General features: G+C 39.3%; 2 protein-coding genes across 2 annotated transcripts in view; both read right to left on the reverse strand.

Moving 5' to 3' along the window:
- Positions 1 to 370: 370 nt before the first annotated feature.
- Positions 371 to 2,815, reverse strand: LOC147763946 (uncharacterized). Its single transcript, XM_087001468.1, has 2 exons — positions 2,698 to 2,815; positions 371 to 2,377 (listed from the first exon to the last, which is right to left on the reverse strand). Exon 2 carries the CDS (start codon positions 2,280 to 2,282, stop codon positions 1,335 to 1,337), a length of 948 nt encoding a protein of 315 aa, XP_086857594.1. The 5' UTR covers positions 2,283 to 2,377; positions 2,698 to 2,815; the 3' UTR covers positions 371 to 1,334.
- Positions 2,816 to 2,873: 58 nt separating this feature from the next.
- Positions 2,874 to 23,855, reverse strand: part of LOC147763947 (uncharacterized) — a 37,636-nt gene continuing 16,654 nt past the window's right edge. Inside the window, exons 2-12 of the mRNA XM_087002204.1 lie at positions 22,733 to 22,930; positions 22,045 to 22,109; positions 21,740 to 21,819; positions 17,945 to 18,036; positions 10,035 to 10,202; positions 9,528 to 9,592; positions 9,260 to 9,339; positions 8,925 to 8,995; positions 8,153 to 8,305; positions 6,115 to 6,182; positions 2,874 to 3,066 (exon numbers count right to left, since the gene is read on the reverse strand). Coding sequence (XP_086858330.1) covers positions 2,956 to 3,066; positions 6,115 to 6,182; positions 8,153 to 8,305; positions 8,925 to 8,995; positions 9,260 to 9,339; positions 9,528 to 9,592; positions 10,035 to 10,202; positions 17,945 to 18,036; positions 21,740 to 21,819; positions 22,045 to 22,109; positions 22,733 to 22,930 — 1,151 coding nt within the window. The 3' untranslated portion in view covers positions 2,874 to 2,955. The remainder of the gene's footprint in view (positions 3,067 to 6,114; positions 6,183 to 8,152; positions 8,306 to 8,924; positions 8,996 to 9,259; positions 9,340 to 9,527; positions 9,593 to 10,034; positions 10,203 to 17,944; positions 18,037 to 21,739; positions 21,820 to 22,044; positions 22,110 to 22,732; positions 22,931 to 23,855) is intronic.

Here is a 23,855-nt window from a genome sequence, read left to right on the forward strand (position 1 = left end):
CCGTATCATGTACGTGTTCTCGTACTGTGTGCTATCTGGGCTCCGTATCTCGAAAGCATCGCGTAAATTGCGAATAGCGATATAATATAGAGGCTACAATGTATATTATGGAATCGAAACACTTGCGCTCGGTCGCAATGCGCGATGCTTTCTGGTTTTAATTACGCTTATTCGGATTGCCAAATCGCATTTGGGACTGGAAACGTTTTTCTTCCTTAATTATAAGACTCAGTTCTTTATCCCGTTTTTTTACTGTAACATTCCAATGAGAAAGCGTTTTATTCCTTTCATGCTTGTTTGGTTTTCAGAAAATTCCTTGTTCTTGATAAAAAACACACAGTGCAAACTATTTAGCTCTCTCTCTCTTTTTTCTGTTAAAGCTGTGACCGATTTTCCACTTGTAAGCTCTTTAATCGCCAAAATTTGCACATAAATGGGCAAACAAGACAAGATATTACAAAGTTGCTATCGCATTTAGATATGTTTATTACAATGATTTTCAAACTCAACAGATGAGACTGGCCAAAGAAAAAAAAGGTATTTTCAAGAAGTCGACATTAAAACTGAGAATCTGACATACTGAAAAGACATATGGTACGCTACTTTATGATATTGATAAAGAAGTAGTACATACGGTATGCTACCTATTTTAGTTGAATTTTTCTCAATGAAATCCACCTTAACACATGCGAGATATTCATGTCTCGCCTATATATTTGTCAATCAGTATACCTATTCGTATGGTTTGAAATTTCGTATCATTGTCTATAAAACAAGTCACAATATAATAACCTCAAAATTAAATTTGCTAGCATGAAGCACAATAAATGAACTAATGATATTTGTTCTGCCCTTTTCCTTAAATGATCCCTAAAATTTTGTATTTGTATATTTTCTTATTTCAAATTTAAATAAAGCAGCAAATTAAGAATTTGATTATTTTCGTTTCATTTTGGCCAAAAAATTTAATTTTCCTGGGGTAAATTACAATTTTCCCATATTTGCCAATGGTTAATGAATCCATTTCTACATTCAAAGTTAGTCCTGTTTTTTTATTATTATTTTTCATTATTTTTTTTTTTGTAACTGGCGATACTCCGTAATAATAGTAAAGAGATTATGACAGAATATGGCCATCTTTGGAGGTCATGTGGTCCGATGACAAGCACATATTTTAATAGGAATAACTATAACTGCCGTTTTCGTGGTAAGATAGAATAATTTATATGGGTTGTTTATGCACAATGTATTTATTGTGATATTTATTGTGAAATATAGATCTCATGTAAGAAGAGGTGCTATCCCTTTAAGTCTTATCAATGATTGATCAAAACTTAATCCCTGTTGGCTGGCAAGTGAGAAAAATCCTGAAGATCACGCGTCTGAAGATAGAACGGTTCAGTCAGTGTTAAATGAACACGTGGTACCTGCTTCAAGTGCCCTGCGTCGTTTTCCATCAAGGCGTTCACGAGCTGACAGACCACATCAACGCTATGGACTTTCGGCATTTCGCTGACCAGATGTTTGGTGAAACTGCTCAAAGATGTTCGGTCGCCGGCAGAAGAGAGGGTATCGTCCGCGCATGAATACATCTTAACAAACCCATACCCCTGGTGGGATTCATTTAAGCGACGGAAATCTCTCCCATTCTCATCTCTGCTGGGCTCGACGCTCGGAGTTGCGGCGCGATTTTCGTTAGTACTCTCAGTACTGTTTTCTTCCTCGTCGTCACCATCTTCCACTTGTGTACCACGTGCACCGGCCTCGGTTATTGGTATACCAATGGGAGTCTCGTCTGCATCAGCGTTTGGGGGACATGCGTTGGACGGCATTTCCTGTATTGGACTAGTTTCTGGCGCGACTGCAAAGACCTCATCATCATCCAGATTACTGAGCGAAAGACCCTCCACGGCCTTCCTGCAATCTTTTGAAACTTGGTCATGGAACTGACCAGATCCTCTGCAGGCATCGATGATAGAAATCTTCACCCTAGCCCCAGTCTTCATCAACAGCGTTTCTATTTGGCGAATATTTATGTATGAGCTCGTCGTGGTTGCTTCTTCCCAGTGCTGTAAGTCGGGAATTATGAAGTGGAAACCTTTCTCGGCTGTTCCATGCCCAGAGAAGTAGAACAGCACAACTTGGTCTTTCTTTATCGGGATATTTTCTAGGGCTGAAATGATTTCATCTTTGGTGGCGTTCTTCAATTTGTACACCTCGAAGGGAAGACGAAGACTTTTGAGTGTCCGTTCCATGGCATCGGCGTCGTTGGCACAGCACATGAGTCTGTTCCGTGTATCGGGGTCGCTCTCGTAAGTGTTTCCCACAACAATAGCAATCCTGTTACTGACGTGACTATAAGGAAGAGAGCGGAGACCTGGAAACAGAATAAATATGGATACATATCACCAGTACTTTTCACTTTGCCGTTTTCTTTTCATTTTGCCATTTTCCTGTCGACACTGTATCGCCTACATTTTCACAACAAGTTCTATTACCCCAATCGGCATGCAGGCCTCTCTCTCTCTTTCCTAATTTAATTTTCTTCAGGTCGAAATGGGTCCATCAGTGAAATCAATGCAATGGTGCTGTCACTTTCGCTCTCACATATCGGTATATTTCAGTCCACTGACTTACGTATTATCATTGCTTCGATCACATCCGTCATTATATTTGTAATGATTTTTATATTTTTACCTGTAGGAATGGAAAACTGTCCACCAATTTTTTCCCAAAACACAACACCCAACGTGTCGTCGTTGCTGGCCGACTTATAGTCCCTGTGAAGAAAAAAATGTTTTGCTTCGTTTTCACTATAAAATACCCATCTAATAAGAGCAGAAATAAGTATTAACCGTCTTGGTTGTCGATACTGAAAAAAAATGTCACAATTTTTTCACTTTCACTTAATTTTAAAGAATAAATCAAAACATGACTGACATTTACGGACTACAATCAATTTATTATGTTAAAGACAAACGGTACATACCGCCCTATGGTTTTTTTACATACTGTACAACATACTGGACAAAACTCTATATAATCCTCAAACCAGCCGTCCTCTGCCTATTGAGAAAATTCATTTTTATCAGTAAAAATATAATCATTGCTTTCAAAATCTACATCATATTTTATTTATTACCTTCAATGGAACTCAAAATCCTAATGCGTAAATATCGATATTAATATTCCCACTCAGTCCCACCATGCTCGGTGTCAAGGTCACTCCATACCCATCCCAATTACAGAATTGACATTTAATATGGAATATTTTTTTCCAAATCGTTTTTCATCAGTTTTTTCCTCTTTTGCTGACTGATAAATGGAAATAAGGATTAAAATCGTGTTTTAGATTATCTCTTTGATGTCATATTGACATCAGTTCATTGATTGAATTCGAAAGTGAAGCAAACAGAAGTACATTGCCTGTTCTATGTCATACGACATCCATTAAAAGAGATATTTTGGATCTCCATATTTTCCAAATTATCGTCTGTAAAAGAGTTGCACGCTCCACAAAGGACCCTCATATCAGTGTGTAGACATGGTAACGGTCGCTGTTACGCCTGGCCTCTTCTGGCTGTAACCAGCGCTCTCAAGCGGCAAGGCATTCCTTGGGATAGGTTTTTAAAGTTCAATCTGGAAAAACATTCCAAGCAGCGGTCAAAAATTTTCCATCTTGGCCTAGTTTAATTGCAGAACATGTAAGTCGTTGATTCGGCGAGTAATTGCCTACCCACATATTGTCTATGCGGTTCAAATATGGCGATTTTGATGACCAAGGTAGATGCTCATTACCTTGGTTCTGTAAGTTATCTGCTATTAAAAGTGCTCTGTGTGAACTGGCAATCTCACCGTGCAACCTAAAATTGTTCCTACGGTGCCCCCCATAGGCGTAACTAGGCATACGCACGGATGCAACGTGCGTACAATTTTTGGCCAACCATGATATTATTTAATATAAATTTTGTGTATTTTTCACGAAATATAAAAGAAAATCCTCTGCTTATTAAAGTCACCTGTATGCACAAATCCTCTGTATCAATTGTATAGGCACAATTGTTCTGACCCCCCCTCCCCCGTCTTGCATACTTTTATTGAACTGAGGTAAACAATGCCTGTAACCTAAACAAGTCCTATCTTAATCGTCCATCTAACTGGAACTTCCTTTACCTCTTAATTGGAGGGTTCAGTGGCCATCAACTCTCCTGTAGCCTCTTTCTTGAGAATATCGAATGCATTCTAGCTGGCGATATTTATCTCAGGTAAAAATCTGCCTGAGTGTTATTTTCAAAGAGCAGCTCCCGCAACCCTGGGGGCACTAGATAAAATCTGGACACCAGGTTTAATAAGGAGGTAGAGAAACAAAGGAAGAATTTTTCCTGCAAAGCTTCAAAGAATTTTGACACGGACTTGACCCAGCTTACCCCTCCAAACTAACAGGGTGACATGGGCAATTTTTACAAACAAATAATTAAACTTAGATGTATCAGAGCTCTGTCGTGTCGTGCAATTGGTTGTTTTTGGGAGCCATGCATCCACATGTAAGGTGAATGAAACCGTATGTTAGTTCAACTCAGAGGTGGATCTAGGATTATTCGAAGGGGGTTCCACATTTGCGAAACTAGCCTCCGTTTAAATAAATATACCGTTCTGGGTAATAAGAATATTGAAACTTTTAATTGCGAGAATATTTCTGACTAAATGATGATTTTATTATTAATGGAAATTAAAGCTGCGATGTGTGGTACATGTGCTGTGATTACGCTGGCCTTCATCCATTGCGTTAGTCTACATTTTGCTGGGAATTTTTAAAATCTGTGCGTACAATTTTTAAAGGTCTGGTTACGCCCCTTCCCCCTATCAAATGATATTCAAGTGGTTCCCAGATTATTCCTTTATTTGATCTGGTTCAGGTTTGCGTCGATTATTACTATTGGTGTTTTGGTACCAATGTGGTATCCACTCCAAATACTGACGCTGCCAATGCCTCGTGTCACTTAAGACGCAGCACATGCTTCGTCGTAGGTCCCTTCTGGATGTCTGTAAACTCTGTTTTGACTAGTTGGGCGGTACAGGTGAAATCTGACCTCAATAAAGAAAACCACGCGGTTTCATTGTTTTACCCAGAAACGGTCATGGTCCCCAATTCATTAGAGAAACAGAAGACGATGTTTTGCTGTTTACAGTGGGTACTACGGAGGTTGTCTGATATTCTAACCTGCTAAAACCAGTTTGGTGTTTGCTAAGGACCTTGAAAACCGCATTTTTGTGGCAATTTACCCCTCGCTCTGAACGGACTATTTTTTTTTTGTTTAGTTGCAGCAGTGTATCCGGAAAGACAGTGGGTCCTGTACCCTGGAGGTAAGATTTCGGTACAATGGATGAGACCTCTGTGTAGGTACATCAGTCTGGGTATTACTCTATAAAACTGTGCGGACCGTTCCGTTTGGCACTATAATCTGTCTGGTAATGTCTGTCTTTTTCGCGTCATTCTGCAACAGATGAACAGATTTGTAAAGCACTACATAGGTCATTTTACGCACGGCAAAACTGACCGCTTGCATGCAAAACTTTCAAATTCTTCTATGCAGCAGTTGCCGACATATGGATACTTTTTTGAGAGAACCAACCTTTGCTGAAGCCAAGCTTTGACCAACCCTAAGGAACACTACCCAATTAAATCACTGCATATTACATAATGTAGCAGTGCAACAGACAAAGAACTCTTTTAATTGGAAGCGACACACCTGACTTCACACTTTTCCATTCACAAATCCTATATGAGATCGGTGTTTTTTGAAAAAAGAACGCATTTTTACCTAGGCATACCTTCGAAACTAAAATATTCCATATTAAATGTCAAGTCTGTATATCTCTTTTATACGTCAAAATGTTCCAGTGACTAAAGACAAAAAAAATGGTAAAAATGCGCTGTAGTGGCCAAATGCGCATTACACTTTTCTTATTGCAAAATGCAGCTCTACTTTTTTCATGATTTTGCAACCAACTTTCCAGCCTGTCAAGATTTGTCAAGCCCTCGATCTATGGATACGCCATTGTTTGGTTTTGTTGTCTGAATTCATTAGCTTCAATGTAGTTTCGTATAATTACCTTTGAAGGGTCTCCTCTGTTTCCCTTCAACTTATCACCTTTTACGGTTAGAATCTTCCTTGGGGTACCTGGAAATAGACGTTTTATTTGAGGGCCCAACACGGTTTACACCATGTCACACCTTACACAGCGGTCTTTTACGTTCATTCAAAACAAAGCTGGGATTTCATGATTCAACCAACACAATGTTCACCTAATACAGCTAGAGGATCAGAGAGGCGATATCGCCTCCAAATATTGTACCACCAGCTGGAGTAAGCGTATTCGTATGGAAAAAAGTGAAACCGCCTCCATTACTGTGCATGACAAACTCTACGAAATGCAATAAGCAAGACTTCTCAATTAACAAAAACAATAAATAACAAAATCTTGGGGATAAGTAGAAGGTCAAGTCCAAGGTTGCCGTAAGATTGTGAATATAAGACCGCCCATCCAAGTTTAAAAGTAATCATAAGAGCTTGAAAATTTGCGAAGTGCAGTTTATATTGAAAAGTAGGTCAAAGTTCATATCTAAAGTCACAGTAAGATTACCTATATGTCACAAACAAGAACAACATATTCAGACTGAGATTCCCCATATCTACTTAAAAATAGTGCTTTGAGTTCACTAAAAACTATCTGCAGTTGAATCTAACGACTTACAGGTATACCATAAACTGGCATTATTTTGCAGTAAAAACGGTAAATTGATCATTCTCTGCGTCAGAAAAATTTACATAGTTGCAATATTGTTCATATTTGTGTATCTAGTCTCTTGCATGTTCGCCTTTTTTCCCTTTTTCCTGTGAAGGGAATTGGGGTATATATTCACATGTAACCTTATACATAATTAATGTTCTCTAAGGACAAAGCCATTTCAGTACATCACACAATAGCATACATAATTAATGTTCTTTCGTCACAGCACATAGTAGCATACGTAATTAATGTCTATTGAGTTATGGTCAAGATAGTCACTTCATGTGCTGTGGTCATGCACAACTTTGGAACTTCCTTGTATAGAGTTAACACTATCAAAATTATATGCATGATAAGTATATGATTTACTGCTCAATGTCAGTAGTAACTATGGGGATATCTAAATTTGCAAATTTCAGTTCAATGGTAAAAAGAGGGTCAAAGCTAAGATTCAAGGTCATCGTAACACCGCCAATATATGACTTCATATTCAGGGTCAATAGTAAATATAGACATATCTTTGCCAGTTATAGAGATAGAAAGGATGGAAATTTAAGAAGTGCAGTTCATGGCGAAAAAATGTGAAAATGCACTGATTGACCCTAAAATCTCCAAGAAGAAAGGAGCCCCTTATCGTAACTCCTCACTATAATATGCCAGCTTTAAGTCTGTGTAGTTTCTGAAAATTGGCACAAACAAAAAAATTTTTTTTTGCAAAAAATTCCCATTTTAAAGAAAATTTTGGCCCGTTTGACCTTGATATAAAGGTCAAATCCAAAATCCAAGGGCACATTTGGAATCTCTTACTTCTAAAGTAATTTTTCCCATAATTCCTTTAGTTTGAAAGGTATTTTGCATTTAATTTTCAAAAGTTTTGACAAGGTTGCGTTTTGAACAACGTGCGTCTCGCCTTGGTCAATGCACCGACTGAAACAAAAAAAGCAGGGGGTTTAAGTTGAGATTTTATGTGACAAATATCCAAGAGGTTGGGACAGGCTGTCTAGGAGGACAAATGGTCTCAATGATTTGTTTCCGGCGCCAGAACGCGCAGCAGGCGGATCCGACGGATCAGGCGGAGCCGTACGTGACGGATCGGGACTAATACGGTATATATGCTGGCTGTACTAATTATCCTTCTACCAGCTAGAGCTGAGACTCGACTTCCAAATTTTGCCCAGCAATACGTATATTGTGGTAGGGCCTTTCTCAGTCCCCCCTCCCTCTTCACATTTTCACTTTTTCTAAATGGTTTCTCATTTTTAAAAATATTATGTCACATGAGTGAAATCTAACTGGCAATGCCCATGGTCTTCTTTTCGATTTTAATCGTAACATTTAATGCCACATATTACACACTAACCGAGTTCATCCTTCAGGAGTGGAACACGGACTCCAAACACACGCCCAACATTTGTGCTCTCGTTGTAGACTATCTTGGATGACACTGGATCCTTGGGAACGATATCTTCCAGTTGGAATAAATGGTTCCTACAGGACTCACACCACAACCATCCTGTTGTGGAATAAACAAATAAATTAATGAATAATGTGAATTTTGTCATGTTGTTAATAACAATGTACTTCATATTATCAACTTGGTGTTAGCCTATTCTTAAAATACAATGACTATGATTGTCGGCGACGGTTCACCCAACCCCCTCCTTTTTTATGAACTCTTCTGTAACAAAGAGGTCTTTGCCCCCAGCAAATATTTGCAAGCTGGGCAGTTTTTACTGCCCAGTCTGAATATTGCACGGTAGCATCTACCCCTCTGCGTTTTAGCGGCTCAGCAGCTCCTGACAGCGGCAGCACTGATTATCACGGCCCTCGGCTCAGTGGTTCCAGATAGCAATCTCACCAGCAGCAGTTTTCAATTTGTTTCTGTTTATAATCAGATTTTTGTACTATTTTTTCCGTCACAATTTATTATTTATTTTAATTATTTCTTCTTGTTGACTTTTAATCTTCGCTCCATCCTCAATAAGGATTTTAAACATGTTTATACAATAAAGATAATAAGAATAATGGCAAGATAATAGTTATTAATATTGCCACGATGAGAGTAAACAAACGGTGAAGATGTAGATATTAGTAAAAAGGTACATATATGGTAAAAGTAGTTTCCACCTTACCTTCCAGGTGGGGTCCATGTAGTTCCTTGAGAAGCAAGCCGTAGAAATGACGGTCAAAATTTTGGAAACGCCTGCAATTCAAAGTGCTTCTTATCTGGCATAATGTTACAATATTTTGATATCATAAGTAAAGCCTTTTTTACGTTTCTATAAAGGCAAACACCTTAACAATTTCACGACTCGAGCATTATGTTATGTTATGAAAGCTGTTGATGCTTTTTTCGGGGGGGGGGGGGGGGGGGGGGGCTGCGTTTCCCATTTCCACGGAAAAAAGGAGTAGAATCCGGTGTCCCATTATTTGTCTTAATATAGAGTATGTAAAAGAACAAACATACCAACCAATGAGCCGCTGGCACCCCTCCTGGGGGCATCTGCATTCAACTGCCGTAAGACCAACAAACCAATCACTCTTTACCTGTAAAAATACACCTGCTGATGATAATGTGTTTAATATCTTATGCCGATATACTTTTTCCAAAGAGTGGAAGGGTAGCAAATATATCTAATCCATGTAGTACATATTCCATACTTCATACATTATAATGATGCCTGTAGTTAATTAAAAATATAAAACGGTCCTGTAAGGAAATTACCCACACTTACTTCATTATTCTCACCCTGGCACCTAATGTCAGCATCTTCTACAGTTAGGAAAACGTGGAAATCATCTACAGTGAACAAAATGATACATGATACTACTTTAAAAAAGTAGTAATGACGGCGTGTTTTAGCAAAGACGAAAAATCACTTGCCTTCATTTCAGAAAGGTTAATACAATTTAAAAAATAAATTTCGGTACTTCGCAACACTTACCCACATCGTTGATAATAGATCACCCTAAGATACCTCAATCGCTACCAGCAGTTCTACTATAGTTGTTACAACACTGAACAAAGGACATGGTCCTTCTAATCGAATCTAATATCCAATATGAGTTCATAAAAACTTTCCCCTTTTTCCCTTTTGAAACAAAATAGCAAATTTCTTTTTTATCGCATTTCCTTGGTTTTCTTTAAATGTAAAAGAAAATGGCAGTTTTTATCAATATTTCAATATCCGACAAGATTGAAATCACTCCCCTCCCCCATCCCCCAGTTTCATACCACTTACTTGTTTGATCCTTGAAACTGTGAACTTGCGTATGAATTTTTTCATTGAAAAGATGAATGTCTTCCGATCCGTGAAAACCAGATCCAACTGACACATGGTTTCTCAGATTTACTATGCTGTTCCTCCATGACACTCTGTGTTGACATTGGCGGCATTTTAGATAAAACTCTTCGAGAGCATTAAAATAAATAAATAAATAAATGAACGAAATACACAAAGATAATGTTGATAAAATATAAACCATTTTATAATATAATAGTGTCATAATATTGGAGAAAGAAGTGTTATGTATTTTGACAATTCCTTATTCATTTATATTAATGAAAGGGACAAGTCCACTTGTTAATCATCTATATATATATATACACACACACTGGACAATAGAAGTGTCACCCCTACTGAACCAATACTTTGGGGGAGATAAATGACAGCGGAATGATATGCTCCTGGTATCATTTTATTAACATCAAATTTCCCAAAAAACCCAAAATGGGAACAAAATATACATTCTACCAGTTTATGCAGTTTCAAGTCCAAAATTAGTGCTTAGTGGCATAGTCACATGACCTAATAATAGCTGTCAGTTTGCGAGGCAAGGATTCATATAATTGTCTGATGCGTTCAGGGCTTATGCTGGCCCAAGCATGAAACACTGAATATAACAGAGTTTGTCTGCTGGTTGGACGGGCATTTGTAAAAAGTTTTTATTACGTTTGCATCCGGACTCTGGGCAGGTCACATCACCCTGCAAATGTCCAGTTGGTCAAACCAATCATCAGCTGCTCTGGGCCTGTGACAAGGAGCATTGTCATCCTCGTGAACAAATGGATAATTCCTGTTACCAAACATGTTAGTAATAGATGGTAGCAAGCCTGACTTCAAAACATCGATATATTTCCAGTACCTCTGGTTTAAAATATGTGCAAACGGTATCCATGGCAATATGCTCAGTGTTCTCAAGTCTACATGTATGTATGCACAATTGCAAGCTTGTATAAGGCTACCAAACACATCAAGCTGCACGTCAACGTTCTCATGTAGTATTGGTACCAGGCAAAGATGCATGGTCAACCCGTTTTTGTTTTGCTTATTCATAACTGATCTCATTCATCTTTGTGAAGAATTTTCCTGCCAAGGTATTTATTTAAATCAGGAGTTCATGAACATTACCTCGCTTTTATATGCAGATGACTTAGCAAACTGTGCTGATACTGTGCAAAATCTGCAAAGACTCTCATATCACTTAGCGTTGTTCTGTTAACGCTGGAAAATGAATGTGAATCTTGATAAAAACAAAGTAATAGTTTTCAGAAATGGTGGTTACCTTAGACATTACGAGAAGTGGTTTTTAGACAGCGTGGAGTTAGAGACTGTATCGCATTATATAAGTACATGTACTTGGGTATTATGTTTACTCCAAAGCTGTCTTGGTCCAAAGCAAAACAAACTTTAGTAACTCAAGCAAAGAAATCTATGCAAGATGTTTCAGGTTATTTAAAAATGTGGGATCTTTGCCCCACGTCTTATGTTTTAAGATATTTGATTCAATGATAAAACCCATACTTACATATGGAGCAGAAATATGGGGTTATGAAATATCCGAATCAATAGAGAATGTTCAAGTTAAGTTTTGTAAAAGATTATTGATGGTATCGGATAATGCAAGCACACGAGTAGATCTTGGGGAATGTGGTCGTTACCCTCTATTCATAGATTATCATGTAAAATGTATTAAGTATTGGTTCAAGCTTTTGTGGTTGGACGACGGTAGGCTACCGACATCATGCAACAAGTTACTGGTTGACTTAGATAGTAGTGGGAGGCAAACATGGGCGAGTGACATCAAGCATCTTTTATATTCATATGGATTTAGAGTAGTATGGGAAAACCAAGGATGTCGAAATGTGGAACTTTTTACAGAACAGTTTAAACAACGATTAATGATATAAGCAGGTAGAATTGGTACGCGAATCAGGCAAGCTAAGGACCTACAGCTCATTTAAACTAGATTTGGTATTTGAGGAATACTTATATTTTGTGCCCAAAGCAGAGCATAGAAGGGCCCACTGCAAGTTCAGAATATCAAACCAAAATTTACAGGTTGAGAAGGGTCGGTCTGCCATTGTAGATGGGGAAAATAGAGTATGTGCTGCATGCCTTTCTGATGGCATAACAATTACTGAGAATGAGGAACACGTGTTTATGTCATGTAGTTTATAAAACGGTCTGAGGGAACGCTATATTCCCGAGATTACATTATTGTCACTAGCGACTGCTCTGTCATCACATAATGTTGAGAAATTAAGAGATGTTTTTATAGATAAATGATTTATGTCGTTTATGACATATATCTATGTAGTCAGCTCAGTATTATTATAAATAGAACTCAACTGATGTACTCTTGGCCTGTAGGCCTGAAATACAGTGAAATAAACAAGGAATATATTTCTGGTGATTCATGTTTCAATCAACCACTACCAATTCACCCACGTCATGGATGCTGATGCAGCCCCACACCATGATGGATATGCTGCTCCAGGTTCGAAAATTCAGTGCATGTGGTGCAGATGCTTTAACAGCAGTTCGCCTGCATCGGACCCGTCTGTCATCAGAGGTCAGACCAAAGCGACACTCATCAGAAAAACTATATAGGACCAACTGTCATGGACTGTCCAGTTCCAGATCCTGTTGGCCCTAGCTCACTCTACGTTGCCGGTTTTGTAACGATATAAGAGGTTTCAGTTTTGCCATGCTGTACACTCTCTGAGCATGTAACCGACGCCTAGCAGTTTTCACAGACAGATTCTTATGTGTGAAATTGTTCCACTGTGTTTTCAACTGACAAGCAATGTCGAACCTTGACAACCTTGACATCAAAATCAGTCGTCGATCTTCACGATCAGTAGTTTTTCTTGGCCGACCCATCAGAGGCAATTTGTTTCTTGATCCAGTGTTTCTTTACTGAGATCAGACCCTCTGCACGGTTCTGTCTGAACAATTCAACTGTATCGATATTCTGACATTGCTTTTATTCCACCTCTTCAGGTTAATACTTGACGTCTATAATCGTTAGATAATTACCTGTATCTTGCCATATTGGAGGAAGACAGGAATAACATATGCTGTACATGTACAAGACCAACAATACAATTCCATGGTACAGCGGTTTTATACTCATTTGTCACATTAATAGTAGACCAGGGCCCCGTATCTCGCTGTGTTGCGCACGTGCGCAAGCGTCTCGATTCCATAACTCGCCCATACTCGTCCCATATAATACATTGTAGCCTCTATTTGATATAGCGATTCGCAATAAGCGATGCTTTCGAGATACGGGGCCCAGGCATTATAACTACCCAAGATCTGCCTACTTTGATTACTCTGATTTAAGGGGTGACACTTCTATTGTCCAGTGTGTGTGTGTGTGTGTGTGTGTGTGTGTGTGTGTGTGTGTATTGAAGGGGTCCGGTTTATTTAGGGATTGATCCTCACGCCTAGGCGTCAAGACACACTCGAGGGCAATGGAGTTTTGGGGGGCAAATGGCGCCATTTGATACAGTTTAGAACTTGATTAATATTTTTTGATTAAGATTTTTGCGTTTTTTTAATAAGAAATCTGCCATTGTAGTAAATATTCCCTTTTCGGCAAGGCTTTTCTTAGTGAACCTCCCAGCTCTCATTTGAATGGCCGGTGGCATCACCAGGCGGCCTATTATGTTTTCAAAGACGGCTAGTCGCCTAACGTTATTTTTGAAAAATGGGGGTTTGGCTTGCGGGGCGGCGGTGGGCGTCGTACGAAATTCCCTTAGAGTAACGGCACCTGACAAAGCTGATAGACAAGAAGGCAATTTTCATATTTTCATCGAGAGACCGCGCGCAATCCGAAAGAGACGAGAAGGCAATTTTCATATTTGTTCAAGAGACTTCGTCAGCTGAAGATTGGGATCAGAAGATAGTAACTGATTCGAGTGTGACGAGGAGCTAATGTCCATATCATCAGCGGAAGATCGTTCGCGATAGAGCAAAACGAGAAAGCAATTTTAGTATTCGTTGAAGGGACTTCGTTCGCGGAAGATCGTCAGCCAGAGATCATTACCGATCCGAACGAGACGAGGGGGCAATGTTCATATATTCAGCGGTAGATCTAGATCGTTCGCGATCCGAGCGAAACGAGAAAGTAATCTTAATATTTGTTCAATGACTTCTTTCGTGGAAGATCGTAAGCCGGAGATCGTTCGGGATGCGAGCGAGATGAGAAGGCAATTTTCATATTCATTTAAAGTAGTTTGTTCGCGAAAGAGCGTCAGCCGGAGATCGTTGTCGATTATTTATAACCCTCTTTCCCCTTGAAACTTATTATTTTTAAATATTCTTTTATTTAATTTTATCCCCCCACCTCCCAGCTCACTGCACTTGGAAAAGTTGGACGCCTTGAAATTTTGAAGGAAGTTACAGATAGCAATTTTGGACGGCCGGTACCCCAATTCTTGAATGAGCCAACATAGGTAAACTGTGTTTTAATTTACTTCTATGACTGAATAGGGTTTCTTTAGTGGTATTGGGTGTATGTTTTGAACAACTTTAAAATACAAAGGCATTTGTTTGTGAGGATACAGGATTTCTAAAAAATCAGTACATTATGGGAGATTATGGTCAGCGTTGGAAAAAAGGGGTCCAGACCTCCTGGGTCCTCCCGTCCCAGATCCGCTTGGTACATAAAACTACTGGGTCAGGTAAACCAGGCTATGGAAACATAAACAGAAGTATAAGCAAGAATAAAAATGTGTATGCATGTTTTACTGATTTTAAAAAGACCTTCGACACAGTGTTGCATAAAGGGCTCTTCCTCAAACTTCTCAAGCTGGGCATTGGGGGGAATTTCTATAAACTAGTTAAGTGCATGTATAATAACACCAGGCTAGGTGTATCTGTACATGCATAAAACCATCTTTGGCCAATATAGAGAAAAGAGTCGGTGAAACGGGCCAGCCATACACTGGCCCCTGGAAATTTGACTCTGATTGACTCCATGAGAGCCAGGGGGTGATTGACTCTGATAAGATAATCTAAAGACTCTGGTAATGGGGTAATTTGACCCTTATATAGGAGTCAAATTTTAATTAAAACTCCATGAGGATCAAGGGGTGCTGGACCCTGACTAGAGAGTCAAATGACTCCAATATTATTATCAGTGATGCGACCCCACTGAATGTAATTGTTACGAAGGACAGACGGTTTTAAGCGAGCTACCGTGTGAAGGGTGTGCTGCCTGCTTAAAGAAACACGAACAGTGTTCAGAGTTTTTCCAATATTCGGACAACGTGGTACCTATGACGGTAGAAGCTGTAGCGCTGGTAAAGGAAGGCTGCGTATTGAGTGAGGAGAAATTAATGGCAGGCGACAGAAAAGAACCGAGTGACACAGCCGCTCTTTCAGATTTCAAGTCGAAATTGATGAGGGCGTTATTAGGACTTATGTTCGCGGTGTTGATTATTTTACAAATTGCGTGTGAGTTTTACCAAAATGAGAGATACGGTAAAATCGTGCAGAAACAGATTGGTGAGATTTCAATCGTCGAGAGAGCGCCGAAAGCGAATCGTTTGATAGTCAGTGACACTTCTTGTCATCGTGATTCAATAGAAGATTCGAAGGAACGCTCAGATATGGAGGTGTCTGTCGAGGATTCCGATTATCAGAAGAAGGACAGAAATGTGAGGAATAAGTCGGAGGCTGCAATCCACCCCAGAATGGATCTGTGGTTATAGCGCGACTGAAGCTAACTTACAGAGGGAGGACCCTGATCTTGAGGACCGTGATGACTTGGATGGGAAATTCGACTGTTCGTCCTCCGAGGGATCAAGTAGCCGCCGAGAGCCCAGCTGTAAGGAAGATGTGGTTGCATTGGGAACAGTTATTGCTGGTACAAGGTGTGTTAATCCGACGGCGGGAATTTCCGGTTGGGTTTAATTTTCAACTTTTAGTGCCGAAGAATCTCCAGTCCGTAGTCTTAGAAGCTACGCACAATTCCGTAATGTCAGCACATCTTGGTGTCAACAAAACTGTGTCCAAGATAAAGCGGAAATTTTACTGGTACAGAATGAAGGAAACTGTGCGCGAGTGGATAAGGATATACTCAGTGTGCGGAGCACTAAAAAGACCAGCTAGAACGCCCAAGGCGCCGTTAGGACGTTATATCGTCGGTGGCCCAGGTGAGCGTGTCTCAACTGACATTCTTGGGTCCTTACCTGTTAGTGACAGTGGACATCGTTACATCTTGTTGGTTATGGATAATTTTACGATTGGTGTTTTACGCGATTCAGGATCAGACGGCAGAGACTGTAGCTCATAAACTAAAATACGAATATTTCTCCCGTTTTGGACCGAGTTTGGAAATACATTCAGATGAAGGTAGCAACTACGAATCAGCATTATTCCAAGAAACGTGCAAGTTGCTGGGAATTACGAAATCGAGGACCACCGGATTTTGACCGCAGAGTAACGGAATGTCAGAGAAATTTACCGGTTCCCTACTCAGAGGGAAATTATGATAAAGCGGAGGCGGAATATTACGAGAAAAGATCAATGAAATCTATGTCCACGTAAGAGACCAACTGAAAAAGGCATTCGAAAGACAAAAGAAGGACTACGATACCAGGATTTTGACTAAAAATTTCCTAGTGGGACAACTTGTTTACGTTTTTGACTGCACCAGAAAATTAGGATTAAATCCCAAACTTAAAAGTGGAAGGGACCTCTAGGTCTTGTTGGTACCAAGAAACTAAGTAACTTCTTGTTTGAAATAAGAGGCCGCCCAAAAACAAAAATCAAAAATCGTTCATCATGACAGAATGAAACCGTACCTCAATCATGATGTTCCGGAGTGGGCGACAAGTTTACAAGGGGGACTACAGAAATCTGAGACCACCTAGAAACCAGGTGTAATTACCGACGTAAAGGATTTTTATGTCGAAAACAAATCGTAGAAAACACAAGTTGGGAAAGCCAAAACAAATAGATGGACCATGAAATTAACAAGACGATGACGGATGTGAAGCGTAGCAGCAGACAGGTCGGTTTTCATTGTGAAAGGCTATCGCCACGTGCCATTAATACCCTCGTCACACTAGGGGCAGAATGAGCAGGAATGCCATCGGAAAGAGAATTTTTTGTGCGTTCCTGGATATTCGAAGAGCATTCTAAAAATTCCGAGTGCATTTACCCATTCTTGTAGCCGACCCGAATGTTTTGCTCATGTTAAAAACTTTCGAAGTACATTCCAAGTGAAAAATTATCGAATGGAATTTGAATATTATTATAACTGCACTATGACTGCATTTTGAATACTTTCACGACATTCCGACAACATTCGAAATATTGTCGTCCAAATATTGTCAGTTTTTAATCGTCCTGAACTCTGAAAAAAAAACTAGCTTTATGCTTTCCGTCACAGGTCTGGAGCTCTTGGAATAACGTACATTATTAATAGAAGGTAAACTCACAGGTATCTACAATAACATCAGAAAATAACAGCTTCAATAAACTCCAACGAGATAAAATACGCACTATCATGTGAATAAGTAATGTTACTCCACCCCCACCCCCACCCCAGTGCAAATACACGCGTCACTCTCGAAATCATGGTCTAGAATGAAACATCATATCGGCCTTTACGCCTACGTAATATCCACATCCAACCAGGACTGAAACATATTTGGATACAATGTCCCATGAAGTGGTAATATACTATGAAGTCGCCTAAGGGTTCTTATTTTTTTAACCAACGAAGTCGCTTTCTATCATGAAGTAGTCATTTTTATCCGATGAAGTGGTAATATACTATGAAGTATCTTAACATACGACTTTTTTAAAGGTAGCTCGAAAATATTAAATATTTCTAAACAATATAATACCTTCTTGGTGCTTTCCGTCCAGCTTTTCAAGCATGAGACCGTAAAACGTTGGCAGGTTGGACGCCTCGGGTTGTGCAATTGGCTTGTAAAAACTGAAATGATAAAAAGCATAAACATGAAGATTTCCCGTGGAATTATTTCTCATATATTAGACCAACCAAAATTTTTGGTAACAAAATTGAAAACCAACATGATCTTTATTCAATCCCTAATCATCATTTCAATCTTTAGACCAACCAAAATTTTGGTAACAAAAAAGAAAACCAACAAGATCTTTAATCAATCCCTATTCATTCAGAATGAACATCTATTGTTTAGGTTTGTGCGAGATACGGTGACCTAAGTCAGGTGATGTTACAAAATATAGGAAACATATTCTCTTTTCTGGAGGAAACCAACATGTTCATGGCATTGCTATGATTCTTAACAAGAGCCTTGCCAACTCGGTACTTCATTTTGGCCCATAAACGACCGAATAATGCTAGTTTAAAAACCTAAAGCTTGTCCTTTTAACATCCATATTATTGTTGCATATGCTCCAAGGTCAGTGGCTGACAGCTCTGAGATCCATGATTTTGACCAATCTCTCGATAAATTGATGTATTCCTGCAAGGCTGATGATATCAAGGTAGTTATGGGTGATTTCAACGACAAAGTAGGTGAGGGAGGTGACGGAAAGATAGTTCGACAGTTTGGTTTAGGTGAAAGGAATGAACAGGGAGACCGATTTGTAGACTGGTGCAGAGATAAGAACCTAACCATCACCAACACCTGGTTCAAAGTACATTCATGAAGACGCTACACATGGATCAGTCCCGATGGCCGAGCCAGGAATCAGATTGACTTTATTGCAATCAATTCAACATTCCGAAATTCTATTAAGAATTCCCATGTATTCCCAGGAGCAGATGTTTTTTCAGAACACAATCACGGCCATGTAACGTGACCCAGAGATACGCAACAAATTTAAAAGGGAAGTTTCTCAAAAGTTTGCCAATGTCAGCCCAGAATAATATAGAAAAACACTACCACCAAATAACAAAAAACTATTCAAGAGGCAGCTGAGAACAACATCCCCAAATTGAAGCCAACCCAGCGGGCAAATTATGTCGTTTTATCGTTGAAACAACGTTGAACCATAACGTTGAGAAGACATTGGATAAACGTTGGATTTGAAAGTTGTGTCAACCTGAGATAACAACTATGTATCAACGTCAGAAAACAATGTTATATCAACCCCACCCAGCGGGAAATTAGCCTGGATGTGTTTAGCAGTAGGGCATGTTTGATGGCTAAATATATGTAGGGTATAAATGTATGGCCTTTAAGTTAAAATTTCCAAGGTTAAGATTAAGAAGATAACTACATGTACAAGTCACAGTCACCTCAACCTGTCTATCTATAACAGGTTACCAAGAACTGTTAACTCCATCACATTTACAGCAAATTATTCATCCTAGTGTTAGCTAACCTAGCAAGGGATTCAGTTTATTGGAATGTATTTCTGAATAACAAGTTAAATAAATTCACTAGTTAACTAAGACAAAACAACTGTCACTTTTACTTGAAAACCCTGTGTTATTATTTTGATAAATTTAGTTATAGTATTGATAATAAAGTATCACGATTTCAATAATTAATATTTTAAATTACAATCCATAACTGCAAAGTTGTGTCATTGACCAAAATACAACGTTGAGTCAACGCAACTTTGCCTGCTGGGCAAGAAACCATCATCCCACTGGTTCAGTTCTGAACCCAAAGATCTCTTACAGAAAAGAAAAATCTGCAAATCCAACCCTGTGCAGTACAAAAAAATAAACCAAGAATACATCAAGAAATGCCGCGAATCAAAAGAAGCGACTTAAGGGAAAAATGTAAAGAAGTTGAGAAGCTTAGCTTAGAAGCTTAGCGCCAAGAAAATATTTCAAAAGATCAACGAGATTGTAGGTCAACGATCTACCCCTCCTTCTAAATGCATTAAAGCTGCCAATGGTAGTGTCTAAAAGGAATTTAAAGATGTCTCAGCTAACTGGGAAGATTATGTTCAAGATCTCTTCGATGACGACCAAGAACCAGAGGGCATTGTTCTAGAAAGTGCAAAAACCGGTCCACCAATTCTAAAGTCAGAGGTGAAGTGGGCACTGGAAAATATGAAAGTCGGAAAGGCAGCTGGACTAGATGAGGTATACACAGAGATGCTCAAGAAGGTACTGACATGATTTGGAATCTAGTCAATGAAATCTATGAGACTGGAAAGTTTCAGAAGGACATACTCAAATCCATTTTTATCACCCTGCCCAAAGTCCCGGGGATAATTGATTGTTCAAGTCATCGCACAATAAGCCTGATGTCCCACATTCTCAAAATCCTATTGAAAATCATCTTACAAAGAATTAGACGCAAAATTCTGCAAGAAATTCCACCCTCCCAGTTTGGTTTCATGAAAGACAGAGGCACCAGAAATGCCACATTTGTTCTCAGAATGCTTAGCGAGAGAACCTTACAACATCAACGAGACCTGCACATGGTTTTCATCGACTATCAAAAAGCCTTTGACAAGATCTGACATGAGGAACTCTTCAAAACGCTTGAAAAATTGAAATAGATGACAAAGATATGCGGGTTATGAGATCAGTCTACTGCCATCAACTTGCAGCAGTCCGCCTTCCTGAAGGCATGACCAACTGGTTCCCCATCAAAAGAGGAGTGCGTCAGGGCTGTGCCATGTCCCCAGACCTTTTAAACTTATACTCTAAAATGATCTTGAGAGATCTGGAGGATCGTCCGGAAGGAATCACAGTCAATGTTGTCAGGATAAACAATCTCCAATTTACCAATGATACAGTTATTTTAGCTACATCTAGTGAGAATCTCCAAATCTTTTTGATGCTGCCGTTGCCTCCAGCGCAAAGCTTCGACTACATGTCAACAGCAAGAAAACAAAAACCATGGTGGTTTCAAAGTCAGAGGTCACGCCACTTTGCATATTGCTTCACGGGAACACTCCTATCGACCATTCAACTATCTCGGGGCCCTTGTGACATCCAACGCCTGTTGCAAGACAGAAATCCAAAGAAGAATTGGTCAAGCGAAATATGCATTCACTCGTCTCGCCAAATCTTCAAGGATCGTGGGCTGCCCTTTAAGATAAAGATCCGCCTCCTTAAAACCTATGTTTGGTGTACTCTTCGTATGGCTGTGAGTCCTGGACTTTGACAGCAGAAACTAAACGTAACATTGAAGCAGCTGAAATGTGGTTCTACAGGCGAATGCTCCGAATTTCCTACTTTTATCATGTTACAAATGAAGAGGTCCTTAAACAGATTGACCAAAAAAGCTTCTCAACACTGTCAGAGAAAGACAACTGAGGTTCTTGGGACATTGCATCAGAAATGAGGGTTTAGAAGATCTTAGCCTTAGCGGTAGAATGCCTGGCAAAAGTGCCCGAGGCAAACAGCGAAAGTCCTTTCTTGACAATTTTGAATTGCCAACGAGACACCTTTGGTCATGGGCGAGAAATAGAACCCTTTGGCAAAATATTATCGTTCGTCAAACACCGAATCGGTGATGGCACATGAAGAAGAAGATAGCTTCTTTAAAGTTAAACCTGTCTTCATTAACAAGAGATTTTTTGTAAAATACTAGAAAAAGAGCGTTTACATGTATGTCTACTTCCCACCAAGTAAATTTTAATTGCAGGATGTATTAGAACTGTTCCATATACAGTTAGTCAAACGGAATATCTTATTTGAGATGTTCGATGAACAGTATTCCACAATCTTAGATATTTACCTTCCAACTTGCGTTTTGCATGTGCAGCAGTAGCATTTCCACCTGGCGTAATCCCGAAACCACATACGTTCGGTCCGATTCTGTAAAAGATGTTTTCTTTAAAGTGAAAAAATGGACTCTGAGCCCTTAAAAACATGTTTTTATCAGCGGTATTTCCTAAATTTCCAGGGTAAACAGTGGAATTTTTTAGAGGGGGGGAGGTGGAGTTCGTAGGTGTCGTTACTTTCTTGATAACTGATATATATATATATATATATATATATATATATATATATATATATATATATTTTTTTTTTTTTTGTTACCTTTTCCTCTGTGTATAGGCCTACTTTGCAGTTTTCCTTGACGCACACTATATCGCGCTTGCATTCTAAAAAGAAAAATGGGTCAATAAAATGTATAATATAGCCTACCAGTTAAAAGCAAGGCTACGTTTACATAGTGGTCGGTTTTTGAAAAGCAGTATTTGTGATGTTATTGTCGTAAATAATACTCTTGCCAACAGAGAGTTGCAAAGCGAAAGCAGAAAAATACTTCTGGTCTGTCCTGACCATGAACGTTACAAATGTCGTTTAATCTGTTCTCACGTTGACTCTTCTATAAAATGGCATATTTACACCAAAAATGGTACATATGTTTTAAACGATGACATATAAACACGTACATTTTTATGGGCTTGTCTAAAATCTCATATCAAATTTTCCCTTTTGATTAGTTCTCTGTCAGTTTTACTGGCCTCTTATACCCTCCACTAGGGCTTCAGACTGACTTTTCACAGGATATTCACAAATATGTCTTTAGGTAAATAGACCGTCATTTTACTCTCTCTGTTTTTTTTTTTCACTTTTCCCCTGTAACATCTGCCACCCTGGTAGGGGGTAGGCCCCGAATACGTTCACACAATTCCCCACATAATCTCCCCCACTACAAAAACCGTCCCGCGCATCTTGAAAGGAAAAAAAAAAAAAAACAGCGTTTTAAAACATGACTTACTTTCGTCTGGGTCGTAGAAAGTTTTGACGGGCAAACAATACACGTGAACGTCTGTCAAACACATTTCCACATCCCTCCCCTGCTCCTGCTCGTACTCTGGATCCAAAGCCACGCCCTCAGCCTGGAGATCATCCACAGAAGTGACAACACAGGTCTTGGCCAGGGTCGCCTTGCATTTGTGGCAATTTAGGTTGACCTCTGAGACATAGAAAACTCGGTCAATATGGCATGTGTTTTAGCGAATATAAAAGAATTGTGTTTGACATGAAGTTCTGGGCTTACTGGAGACCGAGAGCGAGAGAGAAAAAAGAGAGAGAGAGAGAGAGAGAGAGAGAGACCAAGTACTCACTGATCAGCGAGTGATCCGTCCGCCTGCAGGGGCGTAACCAGACATTTTAAAATTGTACGCACAGATTTTCAGATACAGCTACAGCTAAATGTAGCAACAGATGAAGGCCAGTTTAAATCATAAGTACCAAATATCAAAGCTTAGTTTTCACCAGTAATAAAATCATCACTTTAAGTTAAAATATCCCCACGATATAATTAAATTACAGTATATTATTTCACCAAGAACCAACGCTTTTCCAGTCCAGGATTGGGTACAGGACATCCAAAATTGCCATCTGTAATTTCCTTGAAAATTTCAGGAAATTGAATTTTCCAACTGCCGTGACCGGAGGGGGGGGGGGTAAATTAAATGAAAATATATTTAAAAAATTTCAAGGGGGGGGGGAGGTAAAATAATCGATAACAATCTCCCACCGACGCTCTCTCGCGAAAAAACTCTCATGAATGAATATGGAAATTTCCTTCTCGTCTCTCGCTCGGATCGGGAACAGTCTCCGGCTGACGATCTTCCGCGAACGAAGTCAGTTGTACGAAATATTCTATGGGCCAATGTAGACCCCCTCCTCTCCCCCCTTAGTGATTTTCATTCACTATCTTTCTCTGATACCTTAGGTCCTGAGCTTTTATTTTTTGCTTGTTTGCCATTAAACTGGTGGTGGGTGTGAATGTGCTACAGCCGTTGCAATGGTAACATCTGAGATTAAAAATTGAAATTTCTGAGACCAAACAATTATTAAACATTTCAAATGTATTAAGTAAATGGGATTCAAAA

Source organism: Lingula anatina, chromosome 1 (genome assembly GCF_051362555.1).
Source record: "Lingula anatina isolate TDL-2025a chromosome 1, LinAna3.0, whole genome shotgun sequence".
NCBI lineage: Eukaryota > Metazoa > Brachiopoda > Lingulata > Lingulida > Lingulidae > Lingula > Lingula anatina.

Excerpts from the sequence above, each read along its gene's own strand:
- LOC147763946 (XM_087001468.1), bottom strand. The coding sequence starts at position 2,282 with ATGTGCTGTGCCAACGACGCCGATGCCATGGAACGGACACTCAAAAGT.